General features: G+C 42.2%; 1 protein-coding gene across 1 annotated transcript in view; it reads right to left on the bottom strand.

The window, feature by feature from the left end:
- The window catches only part of LOC132825764 (hemicentin-1-like), a 436368-nt gene that overhangs the window by 49728 nt on the left and 363275 nt on the right, over window positions 1–23365 (bottom strand). Inside the window, exons 84-88 of the mRNA XM_060841228.1 lie at window positions 21546–21759; window positions 6746–6880; window positions 2254–2444; window positions 1588–1669; window positions 687–956 (exon numbers count right to left, since the gene is read on the bottom strand). Coding sequence (XP_060697211.1) covers window positions 687–956; window positions 1588–1669; window positions 2254–2444; window positions 6746–6880; window positions 21546–21759 — 892 coding nt within the window. The remainder of the gene's footprint in view (window positions 1–686; window positions 957–1587; window positions 1670–2253; window positions 2445–6745; window positions 6881–21545; window positions 21760–23365) is intronic.

Here is a 23365-nt window from a genome sequence, read left to right as displayed (position 1 = left end):
TACAGGCTAAAAAAGGTTTGTTGCAAATGTAACATATACTCTCTGCTTTTCAATTATACTCCTCTGGAAGTGAATCCAAACGCGTTGTTTATATTCTTACTGGTTTGTTAAACTGTGTTTCAACTTTTATTAATTTGTGGATTTATTCCTTTGCATTAGATAGATAATTTGTGTTTTTATACTGTCTGTTCTCACACTCAATTGGACAACTTCAAATGGCCAGTGTGCCCTAGTGGTGCCTTTTGCCCCCATATAAGATGGCAAGCTCTAAACCTTAATGCAAGACTTCTGCACATGATTCAGGTTTACAGTTTATTGCAGTGTGAAGTGAATACTGCACTGTCACAGGTGCAATCCTTTGTTGAGTTATGAAATCAAGCCTTTAACGTTTATCTAAACCTATTGCTGTTCCTCTTCCTGAACTGCACAGGGATCATGACATTCCACAGCGCACACAATCCTCTTGATCTGTAGTTATCTTTCTATCTGTACCAAATCTTTACAATTTATAGTACAAAAGGTGGTTTTTTGGCCCAATGATTTAATAATGGACTATTTAAGTTTTTCTTTCTGAAGTCAGTGCAACTCAATGTTATAGGGTGAAAATGGTCAATTTCCAAGTCATTGTACCCTATACAACAATGCCTCAAGATAAAAATGGTCAAAAAGATATTGACTTTACCTACCTTGCACAGTTACTGTTATTCCTACAAAGGAAGATCCCATGAGATTCCGGGCTACACATTCGTATTGTCCTGTGTCTTCCTTCACAGCAGAGAGGATTTGCAGTGTGGAATTCTGTAACACAACCAGGCGCCCATTCTCTCTGATCGGGTGTCCATTTTTGGTCCACTCCACTGTGGGTGAAGGCTCACCTGCTGCCTGGCAATGCAATAAGACCCTGTCCCCTACACTCACAACTGTATGCAAAGGTTCCACAGTGAACACAGGTGCACCTACACAGAGGAAAACAAATTTGTTATTAAAGTCAGGTTGATAATCGGTGGAACTATTCTACAGAATCTCAATGTAAATGGAATCATACAATGAACCAGGCATGTCAGATGACAAGATACATAAATGTAGCAAACTTGAAGGAAAAGGGTGGGATTACAAGCCATGCCCTCAAAAGTTGTCTCTCAGTGACAGTAAAACTAGGCCACCATCCCCCCATCAGAGCTAAGAACACAGAAGTAATCTCACTGGAAAATGTTCTGACTATTTCTTTATGAGGAATTGAAGTCTGTGCCATATTCCTCTTTCAGGAGAGCTATCCCTGGTATCTTGGTCACTAAAACACTTAACTTTCTGATCATTATCACATTGTTGTTTGAGAGAAATTTTGTGCAGAAATTGCCATGTTACATTGCACATCAAAAGTATTCCATTGGCTGTAAACATTTTAGAATTTCTTGAGGTTGTATAATGCACGAGAGAAATGCAACTCTTTCTTTCTGTATATTGTTCAATGATCTGATCAATACTGGCAGTTAAAATTACCCAAGAATTACCGATTCACAGAAGGCAATAAGAGATCAGCATTTGAGCCCCTAATGGCGTGTCCAGCACCATCTCAAGTTTACTTACTCTGCAGCATCAGAGTGACTTTCCTTTCCACTACTCCAGCTTCATTTTCAGCAACACACTTGTAATCTCCGGCATCTTCATTCTATCAGAAAGTCAGAATACGCTTCAGCAAAGGAAATGGTAACCAATCTTGACCAATAAAGAGCTTCAGTTAAAGGCGATAAGACTGAGTCTAATCCATGTGGAGCTGGAAAGGAAACAGTTCATTATGTGTGCCCAGAGGGGTCTAGCGGACACTTGCTGCACCTGTGAGGAAACAGCCATCCTGGTCTCTCCACAATCAGAACATTTATGTAGCCCAAGCTGAGTCTTGGACCGGCTATGACTGCTTCATAAATCTTGCACCTGTAAGACTGCGAGGAGCCAAAGAAAGACAGGGAAAGTGAGAGGCACACAGTATAGAGACAGAAAGTGAGAAGTGACAGACTAGAGAGAAGATTGACGAGATGAGATGAGGAGGCAAAACAAAAGGAGAGATGAGAAGAGAAGAGAGGCAGAGACAGAGACAAGTGAACAACAAAAACAGACATAAGGATTAGGTCAACAGGAGAAAATACAGGATGAAAACAAGAGTTAAAACGAATAATAAGGTGGATAGAAATGTTAAAGCTTGCTCTGTTGCAAACTATGTCACTGTTAGCTGCTTCATGGTGAAGGGTTACTCACCACTGTCCCATAGATGGCCAATGAACCATTATTCATTTGTCGAATGCGATTACTAACAGTGAGAGGTCTGCCATTTTTATTCCAGTTTATTGATGGTGCTGGATCTCCATGGGCATCACAGTTCAAAACAACATTCCCTCCCAGGGGCTCCGTCTGGTAAGCAGTGACCTCACCTTGGAGTACTGGTGCCTCTGAAAATGGAACAGTCATCAGCAATTACACAGAAGCCAGTTAAAAAAATCTTGTTCTGTTCTAGTTCCTTGCAAAATTTGGCAAATTCTACAAGGTCTTTCTCAAGTGAGACATGTGCATAGTCACTCCATTCCTACTCCTGCAGTGCATTAAAATCACCAGGCTTGTAATGTTTCTAGATAATCTTATTTAACACAGACACTTTTCTCCATGTATAAACAGATGATCGCTCTGTATAATTTATCAAGAAAAGTTATCTTTATTCGTACAATTAGAAAACCAACATTGCCCTAAAGCAGCTTAAGAACATAAAACAGTAAAGCACAGGCCCTCCGGCCCACTATGTTGTGACGACCTTTTATCGTAATCTAAGATCAAACTAACCTACATACCCTTCATTTTGCCATCATCCATGTGCCTATCCAAAAGTTGCTTAAATGTCCCTAATGTATCTGACTCTACTAACACTGCTAGCAGTGCATTCCATGAACCTACCACTCTCTGTGTAAAAACCTACCTCCGATATCTTCCTTAAACCTCCCTCCAATCAGCTTAAAATTATGCCCCTTGTGATAACCATTTCCACCCTGGGAAAAAGTCTCTGGCTATCTATTCTATCAATGCCTCATCATCTTGTACATCTTTATCAAGTTGCCTTCATCCTTCTTCGTTCCAATGAGAAAAGCCTGAGCTCCCTCAACCTTTCTCCATAAGACATGCCCTCCAGTCCAGGCAACATCCTGCTAAATCTTTTCTGCACCCTCTCTAAAGCTTCCACATCCTTCTTATAATGAGACTACCAGAACTGAACACAATATTCCAAAATGAATCACTTCACACTTTTCCAGGTTGAACTCCATCTGTCACTTCTCAGCCCAGCTCTGCATCCTGTCAATATCCCGTTGCAACCTATAACAGCTCTCAATACTATCCGCAACTCCTCCAGCCTCCATGTCATCAGCAAACTTACTAACTCACCCTTCCACTTCCTCATCCAAGTCATTTATAAAAATCACAATGAGCAGAGGTCCCAGAATAGATCCCTGTGGAACATCACTGGTCACTGAGCTCCGGGCTGAATACTTTCTATCCACTACCACTGTCTGTCTTCTGAGGGCCAGCCAATTCTGCTTCCAGACAGCCAAATCTCCCTGTCTTGCATGCCCTCTTACATTCTGAATGAACCTGCCATGGGAAACCTTATTAAACGCCTTGCTAAAATCCATATACACCACATCCACTGCTTCACCTTCATCAATGTTTTTTGTCACATCCTCAAAGAATTCAATAAGGTTTGTGAGGCATGACCTGTCCCTCACAAAGCCATCTCTAGTCAAACTATGCTTTTCCAAATAATCATAAATCCTGTCTCTCAGAATCCTTTCCAGTAATTTGCTCACCACCAACATAATACTGACTGGTCTGTAATTCCCAGGATTATCCCTATTCCCCTTCTTGAACAAGGGAAAAATATTTGCCACCTTCCAATCATCTGATACTACTTCAGTGGACAGTGAGGACGTAAAGATCATCGCTAAAGGTGCAATAATTTTTTGCCTTGCTTCCCTTAGCAACTTTGGGTATATCCCATCTGGCCCAGGGGACTTCTGTAACCTCATGTTTTTCAAAATTTCCAGTACAGCTCCTTCTTAACAGCAACCTGTTTGAGAGCCTGTTACACCCTGTTCTCACAAACAACAAGATCCCTCTCACGAGTGAATACTGAAGCAAAGCATTCATTAAGGACCACCACTACCTCCTCCAAATCAGGCACAAGTTCTCTCCACTATCCCTGACTCCTCCTATCCTCACTCTGACTAATCTCTTGTTCCTCACATAAGTGTAGAATGCCTTGGGGTTTTATTTAATCCAGCCCAGTAAAGCTTTTTCATGCCTCCTTCTAGCTCTTCTAAGTCTGTTTGTTAGTTCCTTCCTCATTACCTTGTAACCCTCTAGAGCCCTGCCTGATCCTTGCTTCCTCAATCTTAAGTAAGTTTCCTTCATCTTGATGAGATATTCCACAAACCTATCCAGCACTCGTAGCAAGTGCTCCCGACACAACCTCATATTTCAGTCATACATTTCCCTGAGAACATTTGTTTCCAATTTATAGTCCACAGTTCCTGCATAATAGCATTGTAATTCCACCTCCCCCAATTAAATACTTTCCAATACCATCTGCTCCTATCCCTCTCAGGGAGTTGTGATCACTGTCACTGAAATGTTCTCCACTGAAAGATCTGATGCCTGACCTGGTTCATTGTTAAGCACCAAATCCTATACGGCCTCCCCTCCAGTCGGTCCACCTACATATTAAGTCAGGAATCTTTCCTGGACACACCTGACAAAATCGGCCCACAACATCCAACGTTCCTGCCCCTATGATACCCAACTCTCCATAATGGCCACAATATCATAGCTCTAAGGACTGATCCATGCTCTAAGTTCATCATCCTTATTCCTGACACTTCTTGTGCTAAAATAGACTCACTTCAACCCATCACATTGACGACAACTTTGCCCTATCAGTTGTCTATCCTTCCTCACAGACTCTCTGCATGTTGTATCTGCCTGTTCACTAGCTACCCCATCCTCTGATCTGTAGCTCCAGTTCCCATCCCTGCCAAACTAGCTTAAACTCTCCCAACCAGCTCGAGAAAACCTCCCATCCAGGATATTGATACACCTCCAGTTCAGGTGCAACCTGTTCTCTTTTCCACCTTCTGGGGAAGGTCCCACCTTCCCCAGAAGATATCCCAATGATCCACATATCTCAAGCCTTCCCTCCTATACCCAGCTCTGTAGCCATGTGTTCAGCTGCACTTGCTCTCTGTTCCTAGCCTCACTAGCCCATGGCACCAGTAGCAATCTTGAGATTACTAAAGTGGCTCATCCTGCCTATTAGCTTCAACCTAACTCGCTACATTCACTTTTGAGAACCTCATCCCTTTTTCTAGATATGTCATTGGCACCGATGTGTACCACAACTTTTGGCTGCTAATCCACCCCCTTTAAGAATCCTGTAGACTTTATCTGAGACATCCCTGACCCTGGCATCCGGGAGGCAACATACCATCCTGGAGACTCAGTTGCAGCATGTCAGTTCCTCTAATCATTGAATCCCCTATCACTATCGCTCTGCTGTTCTTCCCCCTTGCGTTCTGAGCCACAGAGACAGGTTCAGTGCCAGAGACCAGGTTGCTGTGGCTTTTCCCTAGTAACTCATTCCTCCAACAGTATCCAAAGTGGTATCTTTATTAATGAAGGGAACAGCCACAAGGGATCCCTGCACTAGCTGCCTTTCCCACTCCTTATAGTCACCAGATACCTTTATCCTGTAACTTAGGTGTGACTCCCTCCCTATAACTCCGCTCTGTCACTCCCTTGGCCTCCAAAATGATCCGAAGTTCATCTAGCTCCAGTTCCCTAATGTGGTGTGTGAAGAGCTGCAGTTGGCTGCAGTAGTCACAGGTGAAGTCACTAGTGGTGACCTTACTTCCTACATCCCGCAAGAGAAGCATGCAACTGCCATAGCTTCCATCCCCTCTGCTCTAGATTGCCACAAGAGACAAAAATTACCTTACTTTAGCAACCCTCCACACAGAGTCCTTTTTTTTGGTTCGAGGAGGGGGACGGTTGGGAGACACAACAAGTGTAGTGTTTTGGTTTTAGCCACTGCCTGAATGTACCCAGCAGTCCCCATATCCACTTCCGTTTCTGTTCAGCTTTTGCTCCGCCGATACATGAGGTAAATATTCTATAGATTAGGTTAGATTTCCTACAGTATGGAATCAGGCCCTTCGGCCCAACAAGTCCACACCGACCCTCCGAAGAGCAACACTCCCAGTCCCGCTCCCCTACATTTACCCCTGACTAATGCACCTAACAGTATGGGCAATTTAGCATGGCCCATTCACCTAACCTGTGGGAGGAAACCAGAGCACCCGGAGGAAACCCACACAGACATGGGGAGAGTGTGCAAACTCCACACAGACAGTTGCCCGAGGCAGGAATTGAACCCAGGTCCCTGGCGCTGTAAGGCAACAGTGCTAACCACTGAGCCACCGTGCCGCCTTAATCAAACTTCCTTCCTGGCTGCCCCCTCTCTTGACACCTGCTGCTGAAGTAGAGGCTGCTGATTCACAAGATAAATACTTTATATTCAAACTTACCTTCCCCCGGCTGGCACTCTCTTGACACCTGCTGCTGAAACACCTTTGCTCCATGATTGGTAGAAAGTTATTACTGTTCCCAAAATGTTAATGGAAAATGTTCACTAGTCAGCCAGTAGAAGTCTTACCTTTCACAGCGACAAATCCAACTGCCTTGATCATTCCTACATCACTTTCTGCTGTGCACACGTAAGTACCAGAATGTTCTTTGGATACCTTTTCTATTATCAGCTCACTTCGACCTTCTTTCCCAGAATCTTTCGCTGAATAACAAAACAGAGTAAACTACGGTAAGAATCCTGATTGGTACAGCAACTGGGTAAATGGCACCACTTAGCCCAGCGTAGAAAGAAAAAGGTCATTTACCTAATTTCACTGTGCAACTTTTGACATAAGTATGCACTCTTACTTACAATGAGAGGTGATCTCATTATAACAAATAAAATTCTAAAGGGGAGTTGGCAGAATATGGATACTAGAATGATTTTTCCCTTACCTGGGGAGCCGACAACATGGGCACACAATCTCAAAATGAGAATCAGCTATGGAGAACTGAGATGATAAGAAAATGCTGCACTCAGTGGGTGTGAATCTTTAGAATTCTATTCAGTAAGCTGTGCATGATCAGTCATTGAAGAATTTCAAGATAAGAGATAAATAAATTTTTGGATACTAAAGGAATAGAGTTATGGGGCGAGGGTGTTGAAATGGAGTGGAGGTAGAAGATCAGCCTTGATCTGACTGAATGATGGAGTGGGTGCGAGGAGCCAAAGAGACTACTTCTTCTCCTTATGCAATAATGCACCATGCTTCTGCTACACGAGCTACCATTGCCTAGCGAACAAATAGTACATGTCAAAATGCCATTCTTGAATTGTTTATTTGAGCTGCATGAAAGGAGGCCCAGTGTGACTCCACTTCACTCTTTTCCTCTATAAGTTGCTTCATTCATTCTGAACTCCCTTCTCTGTTCCCACATCAACACAAAGACGCAATGATATTCAGAATCTCAGCCTGTCAGAAGCAAAAAATCAGTCTCTATAAAACCTTTGCATGAACCAGCAAGAAGTTGAAGGTTAATGGAATGTCTTGGTTAGACCTATTCAGTTCTGGGGACTACACCTCAGGAAGGACATACGGGCAATTGAGTGAATACAGTGCAGAATCATAATGATCCTAGGGCTTAGGATGTTAAAACAGGTTGTATAAACTTGCCTTTGATCCCTTGGTTAATAAAGGATTAAGGGGTGAATGTGGGTAGATACAGAGAAACCATCTGTGCAAATCAAGCATGAGTGAACATAAACTTAAAACTACAGTCATTCTATTTGGATGCTTTTATTTTACTGAATTTAAAGAGAGTGGGGCTGAGTATGGTGATATAGTGCGAAAACACAACTGAAATAGATGATCAGTTCTGATCTTATTGAATGATAGAGTAGGTTCGAGTATGGCCTACTCATAGAGTCATAGAGATGTACAGCATGGAAAGAGACCCTTCGGTCCAACCCATCCATGCCGACCAGATATCCCAACCTAATCTAGTCCCACCTGCCAGCACCCAGCCCATAGCCCTCCAAACCCTTCCTATTCATATACCTCTTAAATGCCTCTTAAATGTTGCAACTGTACCAGCCTCCACCACATCCTCTGGCAGCTCATTCCATACATGTACTACCCTCTGCATGAAAAATTTGCCCCTTAGGTCTCTTTTCCCCTCTCACCCTAAACCTATGCCCTCTAGTTCTGGACTCCCCGACCCCAGACAAAAGACTTTGTCTATTTACCCTATCCATGCCCCTCATAATTTTGTAAGGTCACCCCTCAGTCTCCAACGCTCCAGGGAAAACAGCCCCGGCCTGTTCAGCCTCTCCCTGTAGCTCAGATCTTCGAACCCTGGCAACATCCTTATAAATCTTTTCTGAACCCTTTCAAGTTTCGCAACATCTTTCCGATAGGAAGGAGACTAGAATTGCACACAATATTCCAACAGTGGCCTAACCAATGTCCTGTACAGCTGCAACATGACCTCCCAACTCCTGTACTCAATATTCTGACCAATAAAGGAAAGCATACCAAAAGCCTTCTTCACTATCCTATCTACCTGCGACTCCACTTTCAAGGAGCCATGAACCTGCACCCAAGGTCTCTTTGATCAGCAACACTCCCTAGGATCTTACCATTAAGTGTATAAGTCCTGCTAAGATTTGCTTTCCCAAAATGCAGCACCTCGCATTTATCTGAATTAAACTCCATCTGCCACATCTCAGCCCATTGGCCCATCTGGTCCAGATCCTGTTGTAATCTGAGGTTGCCCTCTTCACTGTCCACTAGACCTCCAATTTTGGTGTCATCTGCAAACTTACTATCTGTACCTCTTATGCTCGCATCCAAATCATTTATGTAAATGACAAAAAATAGAGGATCCAGCACTGATCCTGGTAGCACTCCACTGGTCACAGGCCTCCAGTCTGAAAATCAACCCTCCACCACCACCCTCTGTCTCCTACCTGTGAGCCAGTTCTGTATCCAAATGGCTTGTTCTCCCTGTATTCCATGAGATCTAACCTTGCTAATCAGTCTCCGACGGGGAACCTTGTCGATGCCTTACTGAAGTCCATATAGTTCACATCTACTACTCTGCCCTCATCAATCTTCTTTGTTACTTCTTCAAAAAACTCAATCAAGTTTGTGAGACATGATTTCCCACGCACAAAACCATGTTGACTATCCCTAATCACTCCTTGCCTTTCCAAATACATGTACATCCTGTCCCTCAGGATTCCCTCCAACAACTTGCCCACCATCGAGGTCAGGCTCACCGGTCTATAGTTCCCGGGCTTGTCTTTACCGCCCTTTGTAAACAGTGGCACCACGTTTGCCAACCTCCAGTCTTCCGGCACCTCACCTGTGACTATCGATGATACAAATATCTCAACAAGAGGCCCAGCAATCACTTCTCTAGCTTCCCACAGAGTTCTCGGGTACACCTGATCAGGTCCTGGGGATTTATCCACTTTTAACCGTTTCAAGATATCCAGCACTTCCTCCTCTGTAATCTGGACATTTTGCAAGATGTCACGATCTATTTCCCTACAGTCTATACTTTCCATATCCTTTTCCACAGTAAATACTGATGCGAAATAAACATTTAGTATCTCCCCCATTTTCTGTGGCTCCACAGAAAGGCCGCCTTGCTGATCTTTGAGGGGCCCTAATCTCTCCCTAGTTACCCTTTTGTCTTTAAAATATTTGTAAAAACCCTTTGAATTCTCCTTAATTCTACTTGCCAAAGCATCTCATGTCCCCGTTTTGCTCTCCTGATTTCCCTCTTAAGTATACTCCTACTTTCTTTATACTCTTCTAAGGATTCACCCAATCTATCCCGTCTATACCTGACATATGCTTCCTTCTTTTTCTTAACCAAACCTTCAATTTCTTTAGTCATCCAGCATTCCCTATAGCTACCAGCCTTCCCTTTCACCCTGACAGGAATATACTTTCTCTGGATTCTTGTTATCTCATTTCTGAAGTGTTCCTATTTTCCAGCCGTCCCCTTACCTGCGAATATCTGTCTCCAATCAGCTTTCGAAAGTTCTTGCCTAATACCGTCAAAATTGGCCTTTCTCCACTTTAGAACTTCAACTTTTAGATCTGGTCTATTCTTTTCCATCACTATTTTAAAACGAATAGAATTATGGTCGCTGGCCCCAAAGTGCTCCCCTACTGACACCTCAGTCACCTGCCTGCCTTATTTCCCAAGAGTAGGTCTAGTTTTGCACCTTCTCTAGTTGGTACATTCACATACTGAATCAGAAAATTGTCTTGTACACACTTAAGAAATTCTTCTCCATCTAAACCTTTAACACAATGGCAGTCCCAGTCTATGTTTGGAAAGTTAATATCCCCAATCATAACTACCCCATTATTCTTACAGATAACTGGGATCTCCTTACAAGTTTGTTTCTCAATTTCCTTCTGACTATTGGGGGGTCTATAATACAATCCCAATAAGGTGATCATCCCTTTCTTATTTCTAAGTTCCACCCAAATAACTTCCCTGGATGTATTTCCAGGAATATCTTCCCTCAGCACAGCTGTAATGCTATCCCTTGTCAAAAATACTACTCTCCCTCCTCTCTTGCCTGCCTTTCTATCCTTCCTGTAGTATTTGTATCCTGGAACATTAAGCTGCCAATCCTGCCCATCCCTGAGCCATGTTTCTGTAATTGCTATGATATCCCAGTCCCATAGAACATAGAACATAGAACATAGAAGGATACAGCGCAGTACAGGCCCTTCGGCCCTCGATGTTGCGCCGACCAAATCCTACCTAACCTATACTAGCCCAATAACTTCCAAATGCCTATCCAATGCCCGCTTAAATGACCATAAAGAAGGAGAGTTCACCACTGATACGGGCAGGGCATTCCATGAACTCACAACCCGCTGTGTGAAGAATCTACCCCTAACATCGGTCCTATACCTACCACCCCTTAATTTAAAGCTATAATGTTCCTAACCATGCCCTGAGTTCATCTGCCTTCCCTGTTAGGCTCCTTGCATTGAAATAAATGCAGTTTAATCTATTAGTCCTACCTTTTCCCTGCCTGCCCTGACTGTTGACTCACTTCTGTTCTCAGCTGTACCCGTCTCAGATCGATCTCTTTCCTCACTATCTCCCTGGGTCCCACCCCCCACCTTACTAGTTTAAATCCTCCCAAGCAGTTCTAGCAAATAACCCTGCCAGTCTATTAGTCCCTTTCCAATTTAGGTGCAATCCGTCCTTCTTGTACAGGTCACTTCTAACCCAAAAGAGATTCCAATGATCCAAAAATGTGAATCCTCCTCCCATACACCAGCTCCTCAGCCATGCATTCATCTGTTCTATCCTCCTATTCCTACCCTCACTAGCTCTTGGCACAGGGAGTAATTCAGATATTTCTACCCTTGAGGACGTCCTTTTTAAATTTCTGCCTAACTCCCTGTAATCCCCCTTCAGAATCTCAACCTTTTCCCTTCCTATATCATTGGTTCCAATGTAGACAATGACCTCTTGCTGGCCCCTCGCCCCATGAGAACATTCTGCACCCTCTTTGAGACATCCTTGATCCTGGCACCAGGGAAATAACACACCATTCTGCTTTTTCTCTGCTGGCCACAGAAAAGCTTGTCTGTACCTCTGACTACAGAATCCCCAAACACAATTGATCTTTTGGAAGCCGACGTTCCCCATGTTGCATTTGAGCCAGACTCAATACCAGAAACTTGGCTGTTCGTGCTACATTCCCCTGAGAATCCATCACCCCCTACATTTTCCAAAATAGCATACCTGTTTGAAATTGGTATATCCACAAAAGACTCCTGCCTTAGGTGCCGACCTCTCTCACCCTTCCTGGAGTTAACCCATCTATGTGACTGTATCTGAGACTTCCCCCCCTTCCTATAACTGCCATCCATCACATACTGTTGCTGTTGCAAATTCCTCATCCCTTCTATCTGTCTCTCCAACCGATCCACTCTATCTGATAAGATTCGCATCCAACAGCATTTATGGCAGATATAATCCGCAGTAACCCTTAAACTCTCTTTGAACTCCCACATCTGACAAGAAGTACATATCACTGCAAAGGCCATTTTGCTCCTTCACAATCTACAGACCCAGAAAATAACACTGTCTTATTCCTCGACAAACACTGCCCCAGGTTAAATTAATAACTATGGAAACTCATGATACTGTTCCTCATACAGGTTGCTTAGAACTGCTAAAGCAATTGCCACTGCTATGTATAAGCATTAGTGGCTAGGCCAGCAATTGTTGTCCATTCCTAATTGCCCTCAAGCGATGAGCAACTTTCTTGATTCTGTTGTGGTGTAGTGTTGGTATGCCCACAGTGTCATTAGGTAGGAGTTCTCGGATTTTGACCCTGTGACAATAATGGAATAGCAATATGGTTCTACATCAAGAATTCAAAGTTTGGGAGAAGATTTGTAGCTCGGGTGCTCGTTGTTGTGGTTCTGTTCACCGAGCTGGGAGTTTGTGTTGCAAACATTTTGTCCCCTTTCTAAGTGACATCCTCAGTGCTTGGGAGCCTCCTGTGAAGCGCTTCTGTGATCTTTCCTCCGGCATTTATAGTGGTTTGTCTCTGCCGCTTCCGGTTGTCAGTTGTTGTCCGCTGCAGTGGCCGGTATATTGGGTCCAGGTCGATGTGTTTGTTGATAGAATCAGTGGATGAGTGCCATGCCTCTAGGAATTCCCTGGCTGTTCTCTGTTTGGCTTGCCCTATAATAGTAGTGTTGTCCCAGTCGAATTCATGTTGTTCGTCATCTGCGTGTGTGGCTACCAAGGATAGCTGGTCGTGTCGTTTCGTGGCTAGTTGGTGTTCATGGATGCGGGTCGTTAGCTGTCTTCCTGTTTGTCCTATGTAGTGTTTTGTGCAGTCCTTGCATGGGATTTCCCTCAATAGCCAGAATGTCTTTCCTCAAATTTGGAGACCAGAACTGCACACAACACTCCAGGCGTGGTCTCACCAGGGCCCTGTACAGCTGTAGAAGAACCTCTTTGCTTCTATAATCAATCCCTCTTGTTATGAAGGCCAGCATGCTATTAGCCTTCTTCACTACCTGCTGTACCTGCATGTTTACCTTCATTGACTGGTGTACAAGAACACCCAGATCTCTTTGTCCTGCCCCTTTACCTAAATTGATTCCATTTAGGTCGTAATCTGCCTTCCTGTTCTTGCCACCAAAGTGGATAACCATACATTTATCCACATTAAACTGCATCTGCCATGCATCTGACCACACACCTAACCTGTCCAGGTCACCCTGTAATCTCCTAACATCCTTATCACATTTCACCCTGCCAGCTTAGTATCATCAGCAAATTTGCTAATGTTATTACTAATACCATCTTCTATATCATTAATATATATTGTAAAAAGCTGCAGTCCCAGTACCCCACTGGTCACTGCCTGCCATTCCGAAATGGAGCCGCTTATCACTACTCTTTGTTTCCTATCAGTCAAGCAACTTTCAATCCAAGTTAGAACTTTGCCCCCAATACTATGCGCCCTAAGTTTGTTCACTAGCCTCCTATTTGGGACTTTATCAAAAGCTTTCTGAAAGTGCAGGTACACTACATCTACTGGATCTCTCTCATCCATCTTCAGAGTTACATCCTCAAAGTTATAATGATACAAGAGGTAATTCAGCTTATTGAATTCATGCCAGATCTCTATACTGCAATCCAATCAGTCCCATTTCCTCACTCTAATAGCCCTGAAAGTTTACTTACATCAAGAAACCTTCCAATTTTCTTCTGAAATCATTCACTGTCTCCACTTCCATATACAAGGGGAATAAAAAGTAATGGATGGTGGGACAATTGAAGCTTTCACTAAGATCGATGAATTTTATTAAGTAAGTCTATCAAGATACTTGGAGCAAAGTTAAGGAAATGGAGTTGAGACACAGGTCAGCAACGATCTGATTGAATAGTGAAGCTGGATCAAGAGGCTGAACTTCCTCTTTTTGTCCCGAAGCTGCACTTCAATGGTCTATGACAGCAAACTACCACAGAAACTGTTACGAAAACCTGACTAATTGTGTTGTTAGATCTGGCATGTATTCCCCGTCACCTTTAACAGTTCTCACAGTGGGGAGATCCAAGATGGCGGCAATTCAGTAAGTCTGAGTCTATAGTGTTCCTCCCAAGACTTGGGCAAAGTGGGTCACCCACCTCTACCACACTTACCAAATCATTTAAAATAGTTTTTACCTAATGTAATTAGTTGCTTAGTACTGAATTTCAACAATTTAATCTCCAGTAAAAATGACTAAAGGGAAGGGAGCCCGCAGTTCTCAGCAGGCAGGAACCCCTCCCCCACCCTCTCCAGCTGCATCTGCCTTGGGAGACTTACCTACGGTGGCGAGCCTTGTGGAAATAATCTCTAAACTTGATGCGAAGATTGACACCTTCATTGAAGAGTCCCGGAGCCAATGGGACTCACTCTCAGCCGCACTCCAAAAGCACGACCGAGACATTAAGGAAATCGAGCATCGAGTCAGAGGGGCGGAGCTAAAGGTGGCGATCTCCGAGACTACAGCAGAATCGGCCGTGGACTGGGTCCAGACTCTCGAACAGTGAGTCCGGACCTTAGAGAATCACACTGACGACCACGAAAATTGAGGTCGTCAAAAAAATATTTGTTTGCTGGGCCTTCCCGAACAGGAAGAGGAAGGCCAGCTTACAGTGTTCCTTGAGCAGTGGCTTCCACAGCTTTTAGATCTGGAGGCTGGATCAGGTCCGGTAAGGGTGGAATGGGCCTACTGGGTTGCAATACGCAGGCCCAGCTCAAACCAGCGCCCCCGTCTGGTCCTGTTCCGGCTGCAGAGCTACAAGGAGAGGCAGATGCTCTTGGAAGCTTCCATAAATCTTGAGAAAGATCCCCAAACCATGATTTGTAAAGGATGCAAGATTATGTTATTCCAGGACTTTTCCCCAGCTCTGATCCGAAAGAGGAAGGCATTTGATGAAGCGAAGAAGTGTTTAAGGGACTTAAATATTCAGTACTCCTTGCGCTACACAGCGACGCTAAGCTTTAACCATGAAGGGTCCGTGTATAACTTTGGATCGCCGGAAAAGACCAAGGAATTTTTGGACTCTCTTAGATAAATTGTAAGAGTTAATTGATGTTGTTTTGCTCTCCCCCCACCCCAGTTTACATCCTCCCCTTTTTTTATATTAATCCCTTTTTTTACCTGACTGTTTAATATTATTTTTGGGGAGAGGGATTTATTTATTTGTTCTCTACTTAGCGATTTTCTTCCCTTTTTTTTATATATACATATAGGCCAGGGGGTCTAGTTAATGTTGGTGGGGGGAGATAGTTACCTTATCCTATTTTATTTCTGTCTTTGAGAGCGGGGTTGTTTTCCCCTGTTATTTTGTATGAGTGTATTTAATTATTGCTTGTTGAGGCTGTAACTTTATGGTTATATATGTTTATACATGATATTAACATTACCAAATATATCCAGGTGTTGGTGTGGGTGGGAGGGGTGACGGAGCAGGTTGGGTGCTCACTGTTAACTCTAGCTCTGTAATATATTTGAATTTTCTATTGAGGAGCGCCTGGGTCAAGGGTGGGGCACTGGTTGGGAGAGGATACAATGGACTTTTGGAAAGAAAGTGATACCCCCTGGGAACAAGGGGGAAAATCTCCATTTCAATATGTTTTATATCTTTTTATTTAGAAATAGTTTTTTATTATATTGATGTGAGTGTATTAAAGAGCCTTTATTTTTGTGAATTTTATATGCTCTATGCTCGGAATGTTCTGGATAGGGTTTCCCCTCCTGAGAGGTCTTGGACTTGCCTGGACGATTATGGTTGATCAGTCGGTTAAGTGGTGCACCTGGAATATCAAGGGGAGTAATTCACCAGTCAAAAGGAAGAAAAGATTATCAAACCTCAAGAAAGAAAGGGTTGATGCAGTTCTCCTACATGAGACAGACTTATTGAATAAAGAACATTTGAAATTACAACAGGGTGGATTTGATCAGGCCTTTTTTTCTTCTTTCACCTCAAAAAGCAGGGGAGTTGTTATTCTTATTTGGAAGAATTTCCGTTTCAAAATCCTAAATCAGATAAAAGACGAATCTGGATGATATATTCTGATTAAAGCCCTTATACATGGAGAGGAATATGGGATCTTAAATTTGTATTGCCCCCCGGCACATCCTTTTAAATTTATAAAGGAAGTCTTCTCAAAATTGATGGCTCTCGTTGCCCATCATACAATTATAGGGGGAGATTTTAATTGTACTATGGATCTGGAAATAGATAGGATTCCCAAGAGTACTACAGGATTATCTCCTAGATCTAGACAATTAGTGGATTTGAACAAAGAATTAGGATTAGTAGATGTATGGAGATGCCTTCACCCACAGGGCAGAGATTTTTCTTTTTACTCCAATCCACATAAATGTCATACCAGAATCGATATGTTATTTGCCCCCTCGATTTTTTAAAATTCCATATCATCCTGTAAAATAGGCAGTTTAGCAATTTCCGATCGCGCTGCTGTATATATGGAAATCAAGGCGAGGAACAATGAGATATCCCCCCGGCATTGGCGTATGGACCCCTTCCTGATGAAAGATAGTAAATTTGTAAAGTACTTCTCTCAAGAATTTAAAACATTTTTAGAAATTAATTTAGGTACGGCTAGCAACCCATCAATGATGTGGGAGACCATCAAAGCTTACGCATGAGGTTTGATCATCTCCTACTCAGCGACCCAGAAAAAATTAAAGGGAGAACAACAGCGTCTGCTCGAAGCTCACTTAAAAGCAGCTGAAACAGCATACGCTGATAGACCTTCTATTATCAAATTGCAAAGGATTACGGCCCTTAGGACAGCTCTAAACACCACGCTTAACCAAACGGCTAAGTGGGAAATATTATTTGCAAAAAGGTTATATGAATTTGGCGATACACCTGGTAGATACTTAGCATTTCTCGCAAAGAGAAAGAAGGCCCCTCAAACTATCACGTCTATCAAGGAAAGTACGGGTATTCTGCCTCATGATCATAAAGGGATTTACGCAATCTTTAGAAAATTTTATTCTGATTTATATAAATTGCAGGATTACGAAGACAGGACGAGGAGGATGCAGTCATTTTTTAAAAACCTGACCTTTCCAGACCTAACTCCGGAAAAGGTATCGGTCTTGAATGTTCCCCTAATAATCCAAGAAATACTTGACGCAATCAAGCAATTTCAGAGCGGTAAGGCACCTGGCCCAGATGGCTTTCAAGCTGAATTCTATAAAGAATTTACAGGAAGATTGGCTGGTCCACTTATGGACATGTATAACTACGCATACAGTCAGGGCTGTCTCCCGCCTTCGCTGAAAGAGGCAAATATCTCTCTTATCCTTAAAAAAGAAAAGGACCCAGAAGATTGCGCGTCATACAGACCAATATCCTTGCTAAATGTAGATTTTAAAATCCTGTCTAAAATGTTAGCATTGAAGCTGGAAAGGGTATTGCCACATATCATAAAGGAGAATCAGACGGGGTTTATTAAGGGCCGTAGATCATCCAATAATGTTAGAAGGGTTTTGAATGTGATTCAAGCCTGCCATCAGGGAAAGATACCAGGTGTAGTAGTCTCATTAGATGCGGAAAAGGCATTCGACCTTTGGGTTGAATGGTCATATTTGTTTTACACATTGAAAAGGTTTGGTGTTGGAAAGGTGTTTACCAAATGGGTCTCAACATTGTATAGTGATCCCAAAGCAGTTAGGTTACCAATGGATTAGGCTCGGATAGTTTCAATGTGGGTAGGGGCTGCCATCAGGGATATCCTCTCTCGCCATTGCAATTTACGCTAATAATTGAGCCACTAGCAGAAGCTATACGGGCTGATCCTAATATAACGGCTCTGAGGATTGGTACAGGTAAACATAAAATTACCCTTTATGTAGATGATGTTCTTCTATTTCTCAGTAATCCTTTGATGTCCATGCCTCGCTTAATCCAAGTTATTAATACATTTAGTGTATTTTCAGGCTATAAAATTAATTTCTCAAAATCGAAGGCTATGCCAATGGGTGGCCTTGCTAGTGTATCCCACTTAGTGGACGGATCCCACTTTCCCTTTCAGTGGTCCCTGGAGGACTTCTTATATTTAGGCATTTTTATTGCCCCAGTATTTGGTCAGTTATACAAGGCTAACTTTGTTCATTTACTGGAAAGGATAAGGCAGGATCTTCAGCAATGGGGAGACCTTCCAGTTTCCTGGCTGGGTAGAATAGCACTAATTAAAATGAATGTCCTGCCCCGTGTCCTATACCCTATGAGAATGCTTCCGGTGATGCTGCCGAGGCTGGCACTATGTAAGTTATATGGCTGGTTGGGTTCCTTTATCTGGAATCATAGACGGCCCCTCATTAAGCTGAAGTAGCTACAGCTTCCACAGGCAAGGGGAGGATTGGGTTTCCCAGATTTTAAGAAATATCAGTTAAGTTCCCTATTAAGTTACACAGCTGATTGGGTCTTGTCTGATCCACAATCAATCTGACTGGACATCGAGGCTTCTCAAGTAAAATGCCCACTTATTAACCTTTTATTTTCAGACAAGAGGAAAATCATTATGGATCAATGTAAAAACCCTATAATACTAAACACAATTAAAGCTTGGAATATAGTGTGGCAAAATGAGGGCAACTCACATAAAACATCACCCTATGCTCCGATAGTGGGAGCATGGGGATTTCAACCGCGGCCTACAGATGTCACTTTCAAACTCTGGACATCCAGGGTATCTCATGTCTAGGGGATCTGTTTAAAGAAGGGGTCCTGATGTCTTTTGAACAGCTGTGTCAGAAATTCGGATTACCTGATGGAGACCTCTTTCGATACTTCCAAATTCGAGATTATATACAGAAGAAGACTATGTTATTGGATAGTCTTTATAAATCAGATAGAGAACGTAGAGTGCTATGGCCAATGGGGGGCATCTTCCGTCAGCACTATTTATCATCTATTACATGATGAAGTATCGGGAGATATGGACAATCTGCTTAAAACATGGGATCAGGATTTAGGATTGGAAATCTCTATAGAAACGTGGAATGACATTTGGGAAAATGCCAGAAGAATCACCATCTGCAACAGAACTCAGGCCATTCAGTTGAAAATACTTCATAGGGCCCATATAGCACCAGACTGGTTGACAAAATTTAAGGCAGGCGCATCTCCAATGTGTCCCAAATGTAAAATAGAGGTGGGCACTCTTGTAGATTGCCTATGGACCTGTCATAGGATCCATAGATATTGGACTAAAGTAGCAAGTGCTCTGACAGCAAATCCCCTTGACTTTCTTACAAATATGGTGCACCGAAAGACCGAATTATTTCATAAAATATGGCAGCCCTTCTTGAATTACATAAATACAGATATTTCGGCTATCCTAACAAGGGCTTTTATTTAATTGAGTTGGTGAATCTGGCTGGTCCGGGGCCCTTTGGGAGAGCAATCCCACACGTATACGGGTTTTGTTACGATTTGATGTTAATACATTCCGAGCATGTATCTTACTACCCAATTTGTGTGTTGTCGGTCACTTTTTTTCTCTTCTTTGAATAATGTAAGAGACTTAATTATACACTCTGGTTAGTTGTAGGTTAGATTAGCAGTTAGTTGAGTTTTGTTTTTTTCTCAGTATCTTTTTTTTTCGTTTGACAAATTTTGGTTATTATATATTTAAGATTTAATTGTATATCAATGTTTATACTTGGGTTTTCTTTTATTTATAAACTTGTAAAAATATGTATAATTTTCAAAAAAAGTCTGTAAAAAAAAGGTTTTCACAGCAAGATAATGTCTGGGTTTGTGTGAAATAGTAACTCTCCTGTATACCACAATACACAGAATACAAAAGCCTTGTTACCAATGAACCTGGTTAATACAATCTGAACAGAGAAATGTCATTGACCTAACCCAGATCTTTAACCCAACATTTCTAAAACATATGTCTCAAATGAATACCAGAGTTTTAACAGAAGAGAGACAAGTTCCATTTTCCAACAATAAGACCTCTTTGGAATCTTAGAATGTACTTACTTTGGATTTATGTTGTTCCATTTAAACTTTCATCTAAAGCAAATAGTGACAGTAGTGTATGATTCAGCTTTGCAATAAAGATAAAAGAGATCATAAAAGTACAAAGAAAACCACTGTGTTCAATATGTCATGACCTTACTACTGACAAGGAGACAGGGCCCAAAAAACTACCTCAGCGAGTACTGGGATTAAACCACACTCTGGCATCTAGTAACTGTCCCCAGAAATACCTCTCTGTAAATGTGTGTTTATGGGTGGGCATTTTATTTTCCCCCACTCACCCTAATTTCCCTCACCTAAAGGTATTTATAATGGAATACAGTTTCGCAGGCACAGCCCACCACTTGGTGAGTCATCAATAGCGTACTTATGTAGCAAGTTTAATATGTCAAATATCCTGAATCAATTCACAGGTGCAATATAAAACAAAAGTTGATGCTGACACCACATATAGAGATATGTTGATCAAATTAACAAAACCTGTTCAAAAAGGTAGGTTTTAAAGAGCAATTTAAAGGGGAGGAGAGTTGTAGGAAGGGAATACCAGAACTCAGGGTCATGATAACTGAATGCATGCTCACCAACAGCAGAATAGTTAAAATCAGGCTGCACCACAGACTGGAATCAGATCAGCACAGACATCTTGAAAGGTTGTAGGATTGTTGGAGATTTAAAAAATAGGGAGGAACAAGGCCTTAGACAGAATTGAAAACAGAATGAGAATTTTAAAATCAAGACTTCTTCTTGATTTCTATTTATGTATTTTAGGGAAATTCAGACAAGTTGTCCACCGTTTCCATGATGACACATTCAAGTCATGCAATGATGAAATCACTGTTTTGCTAATGGTTCAAAGAAATTATTAAAATGTCTACACACTGGATTCCCAGTTTATGTGGAGTTATTGATTCTCAGCAGCTTGTTAACAGTTGGATGCTTTGAGTCTTGACAGTATTTGGGTAAGGGAGTACAGATATTGGGCAGAGTTATGCTTACTGCAAGTTTTCCAGAGATCTCTACTAAGAAAATTTACCTAGAGCTGAGGAGAGGACTTAAACAGTCTGTGATACTTCTGTTGTCAAATGGCTTATTGCACTTTGTATTGGCTTTTATGAGGAATAGCTATTTGAATGAGGAAATACAGTAACCAAACTGTCAGCACTTCGTGTAAAGTGTCGGACTAAACTGGTAAAATGAAAGATTGCAAATAATTTGTAAATTTCTATGATGTTGCTTCTTCACAAAATATATATTCCAGGAAATAACACAGTCTTCTTTGTTTATTTACATACCTGTTATAGGTTTGTTATTGAAATTCCAGCTGACGAGTGGAATCGGAAGGCCCTTTGCAGCACATGTCAATAAAAGCCTTTCCCCTTTGTGCAGAGACACATCTGCAGGGAGTTCCGTGAATGCTGGTTGAACACTTACAAACAGGTGGATATCATGGCTGGCCTTCCCGGCTGCACTCACTGCTGTGCAGGTATAGACACCGGCGTCCTCTGGCTGTGGGAAAAAAAGAGAGGAAGTTAACCATTCTCAGCTGTCTTGGTGTGGGCACAGCACTGTCCAATGCTGAACTGACAAGCTTTAAATGGGCTAATGTAAGAAACAAGAAATTCTTTTTCTCTTCTTCAGCAATCCTTGGAAATCGAGATTAGCTTACTTCCATCCCATTCCATGCATTCTGAGGTAGCTGTTAAGGCCAATGCATAATGTGCAGACTCTGTTACAGGTGAGGCAAATAGTGCATGAAGGGTTGAATGGATGGGTTGTCTGGAGACCTGTGCACTCTCTGTTATCCTGATTTTGTCTCTGTGTGCTCCCAATGAAGTCTCTTGATGAGTTTGTTGGTTTCCTGCATAAACTTTCTCCATTTTGCTAGGTACAAATCAAGGTTTCTTATTAGTCAGCAAGGATATTTCACTGCTTCAAGGCTTTGAGGACATTCCTACAGCATTCCTGCTGGCCTCTTGTGAGTTTTCTGTCAGACTAGACTCAAATTAATGGTAATAATTTAATAATATCCTTCCTAAAGCAAGGAGACCACAGTACACAGTGGCCTCACCAATGTCCTTTACAACCTGAACATTACATACCAATTCCTATACTCAATGGACTGAGCAATGAAGGCAAGCGTGGTAAACATAATCTTAACCATTTGGATAGGTACACAAATAGGAAAGGTTTGGAGAGATATTTAGCGAACGTGGGCAGGTGGGATGAGCTTAGCTTGGGAAACTTTGTCATCGTGGACAAGTTGAAGCAATGGGTCTGTTTCCGTGCTCCAGGACTTTATGATTCTCTAAGTCTGGTGTTAGCCATATGACCAATATGGCCTGGCCAAGAGAACTGGTTGCGAGAGATTAGCACCTCAAAACTGAGTAAGTTACTCAATTGATACCAGAAATAGAAATATCCCTCTATTTGAGTAAATGCATCTGCACTGGGATTAAGGCAAATTGTTGGGTGTGGAAAGTTTTACTCCTCTGCTATCTCTGAGCTGGTGAGGTTTGGTACTGAAACTAATTTATGTTACAAATGTATAGCAACAGAAGGAAATGGTTTTTGAGTTGAAAACAGTAGACAATGCACTGTCACTGTAATCTGTACCCTAGCCTGCATCAATGCTGAAGAGCATTTCAGAAACAAGTGCCTCCAGATCAAAAGTGAACCTAGAGTTATTCCACTTCCCAGTATTAATCTGCCACTCTTTGGCACTCACCCAATCAACATAAACCTAGAGTATAAAATGTTTGAAATATGACCATTCAGATATCACACATGTATATTTCTGTATCATATTTAAGTAACATTATCTTCTGCCAACTCATTGGAATAGAAAATTGGCATTGTTGATATGATCATTGCGTATTCATTGTTTCTGCCTGTCAACTTATGCTGTTCTCTGCTTCTCTAAGTTGTCTGTAAAATTGCCTGGCTTGCTGGTTTGTTTAGGGAATGGGGCAGCAGGTGAGACTGTAGTGAGGCAGCAACGTTCCAAGGGTTGGGAGCAGGGCAACGAGAAGTGCAGTAGAGGGACGGGAAGTTGGATATAAGCAGAATAGCAAGCTGCATGACAAGTGAGGTAGGGGTTGGGAATCTGGCAGCA

This window comes from Hemiscyllium ocellatum, chromosome 21 (assembly GCF_020745735.1).
Source record: "Hemiscyllium ocellatum isolate sHemOce1 chromosome 21, sHemOce1.pat.X.cur, whole genome shotgun sequence".
NCBI classification, from domain to species: domain Eukaryota; kingdom Metazoa; phylum Chordata; class Chondrichthyes; order Orectolobiformes; family Hemiscylliidae; genus Hemiscyllium; species Hemiscyllium ocellatum.
The sequence above is the reverse complement of the archived record's forward strand: the minus strand, read 5'-3'. Positions and strand labels throughout refer to the sequence as shown.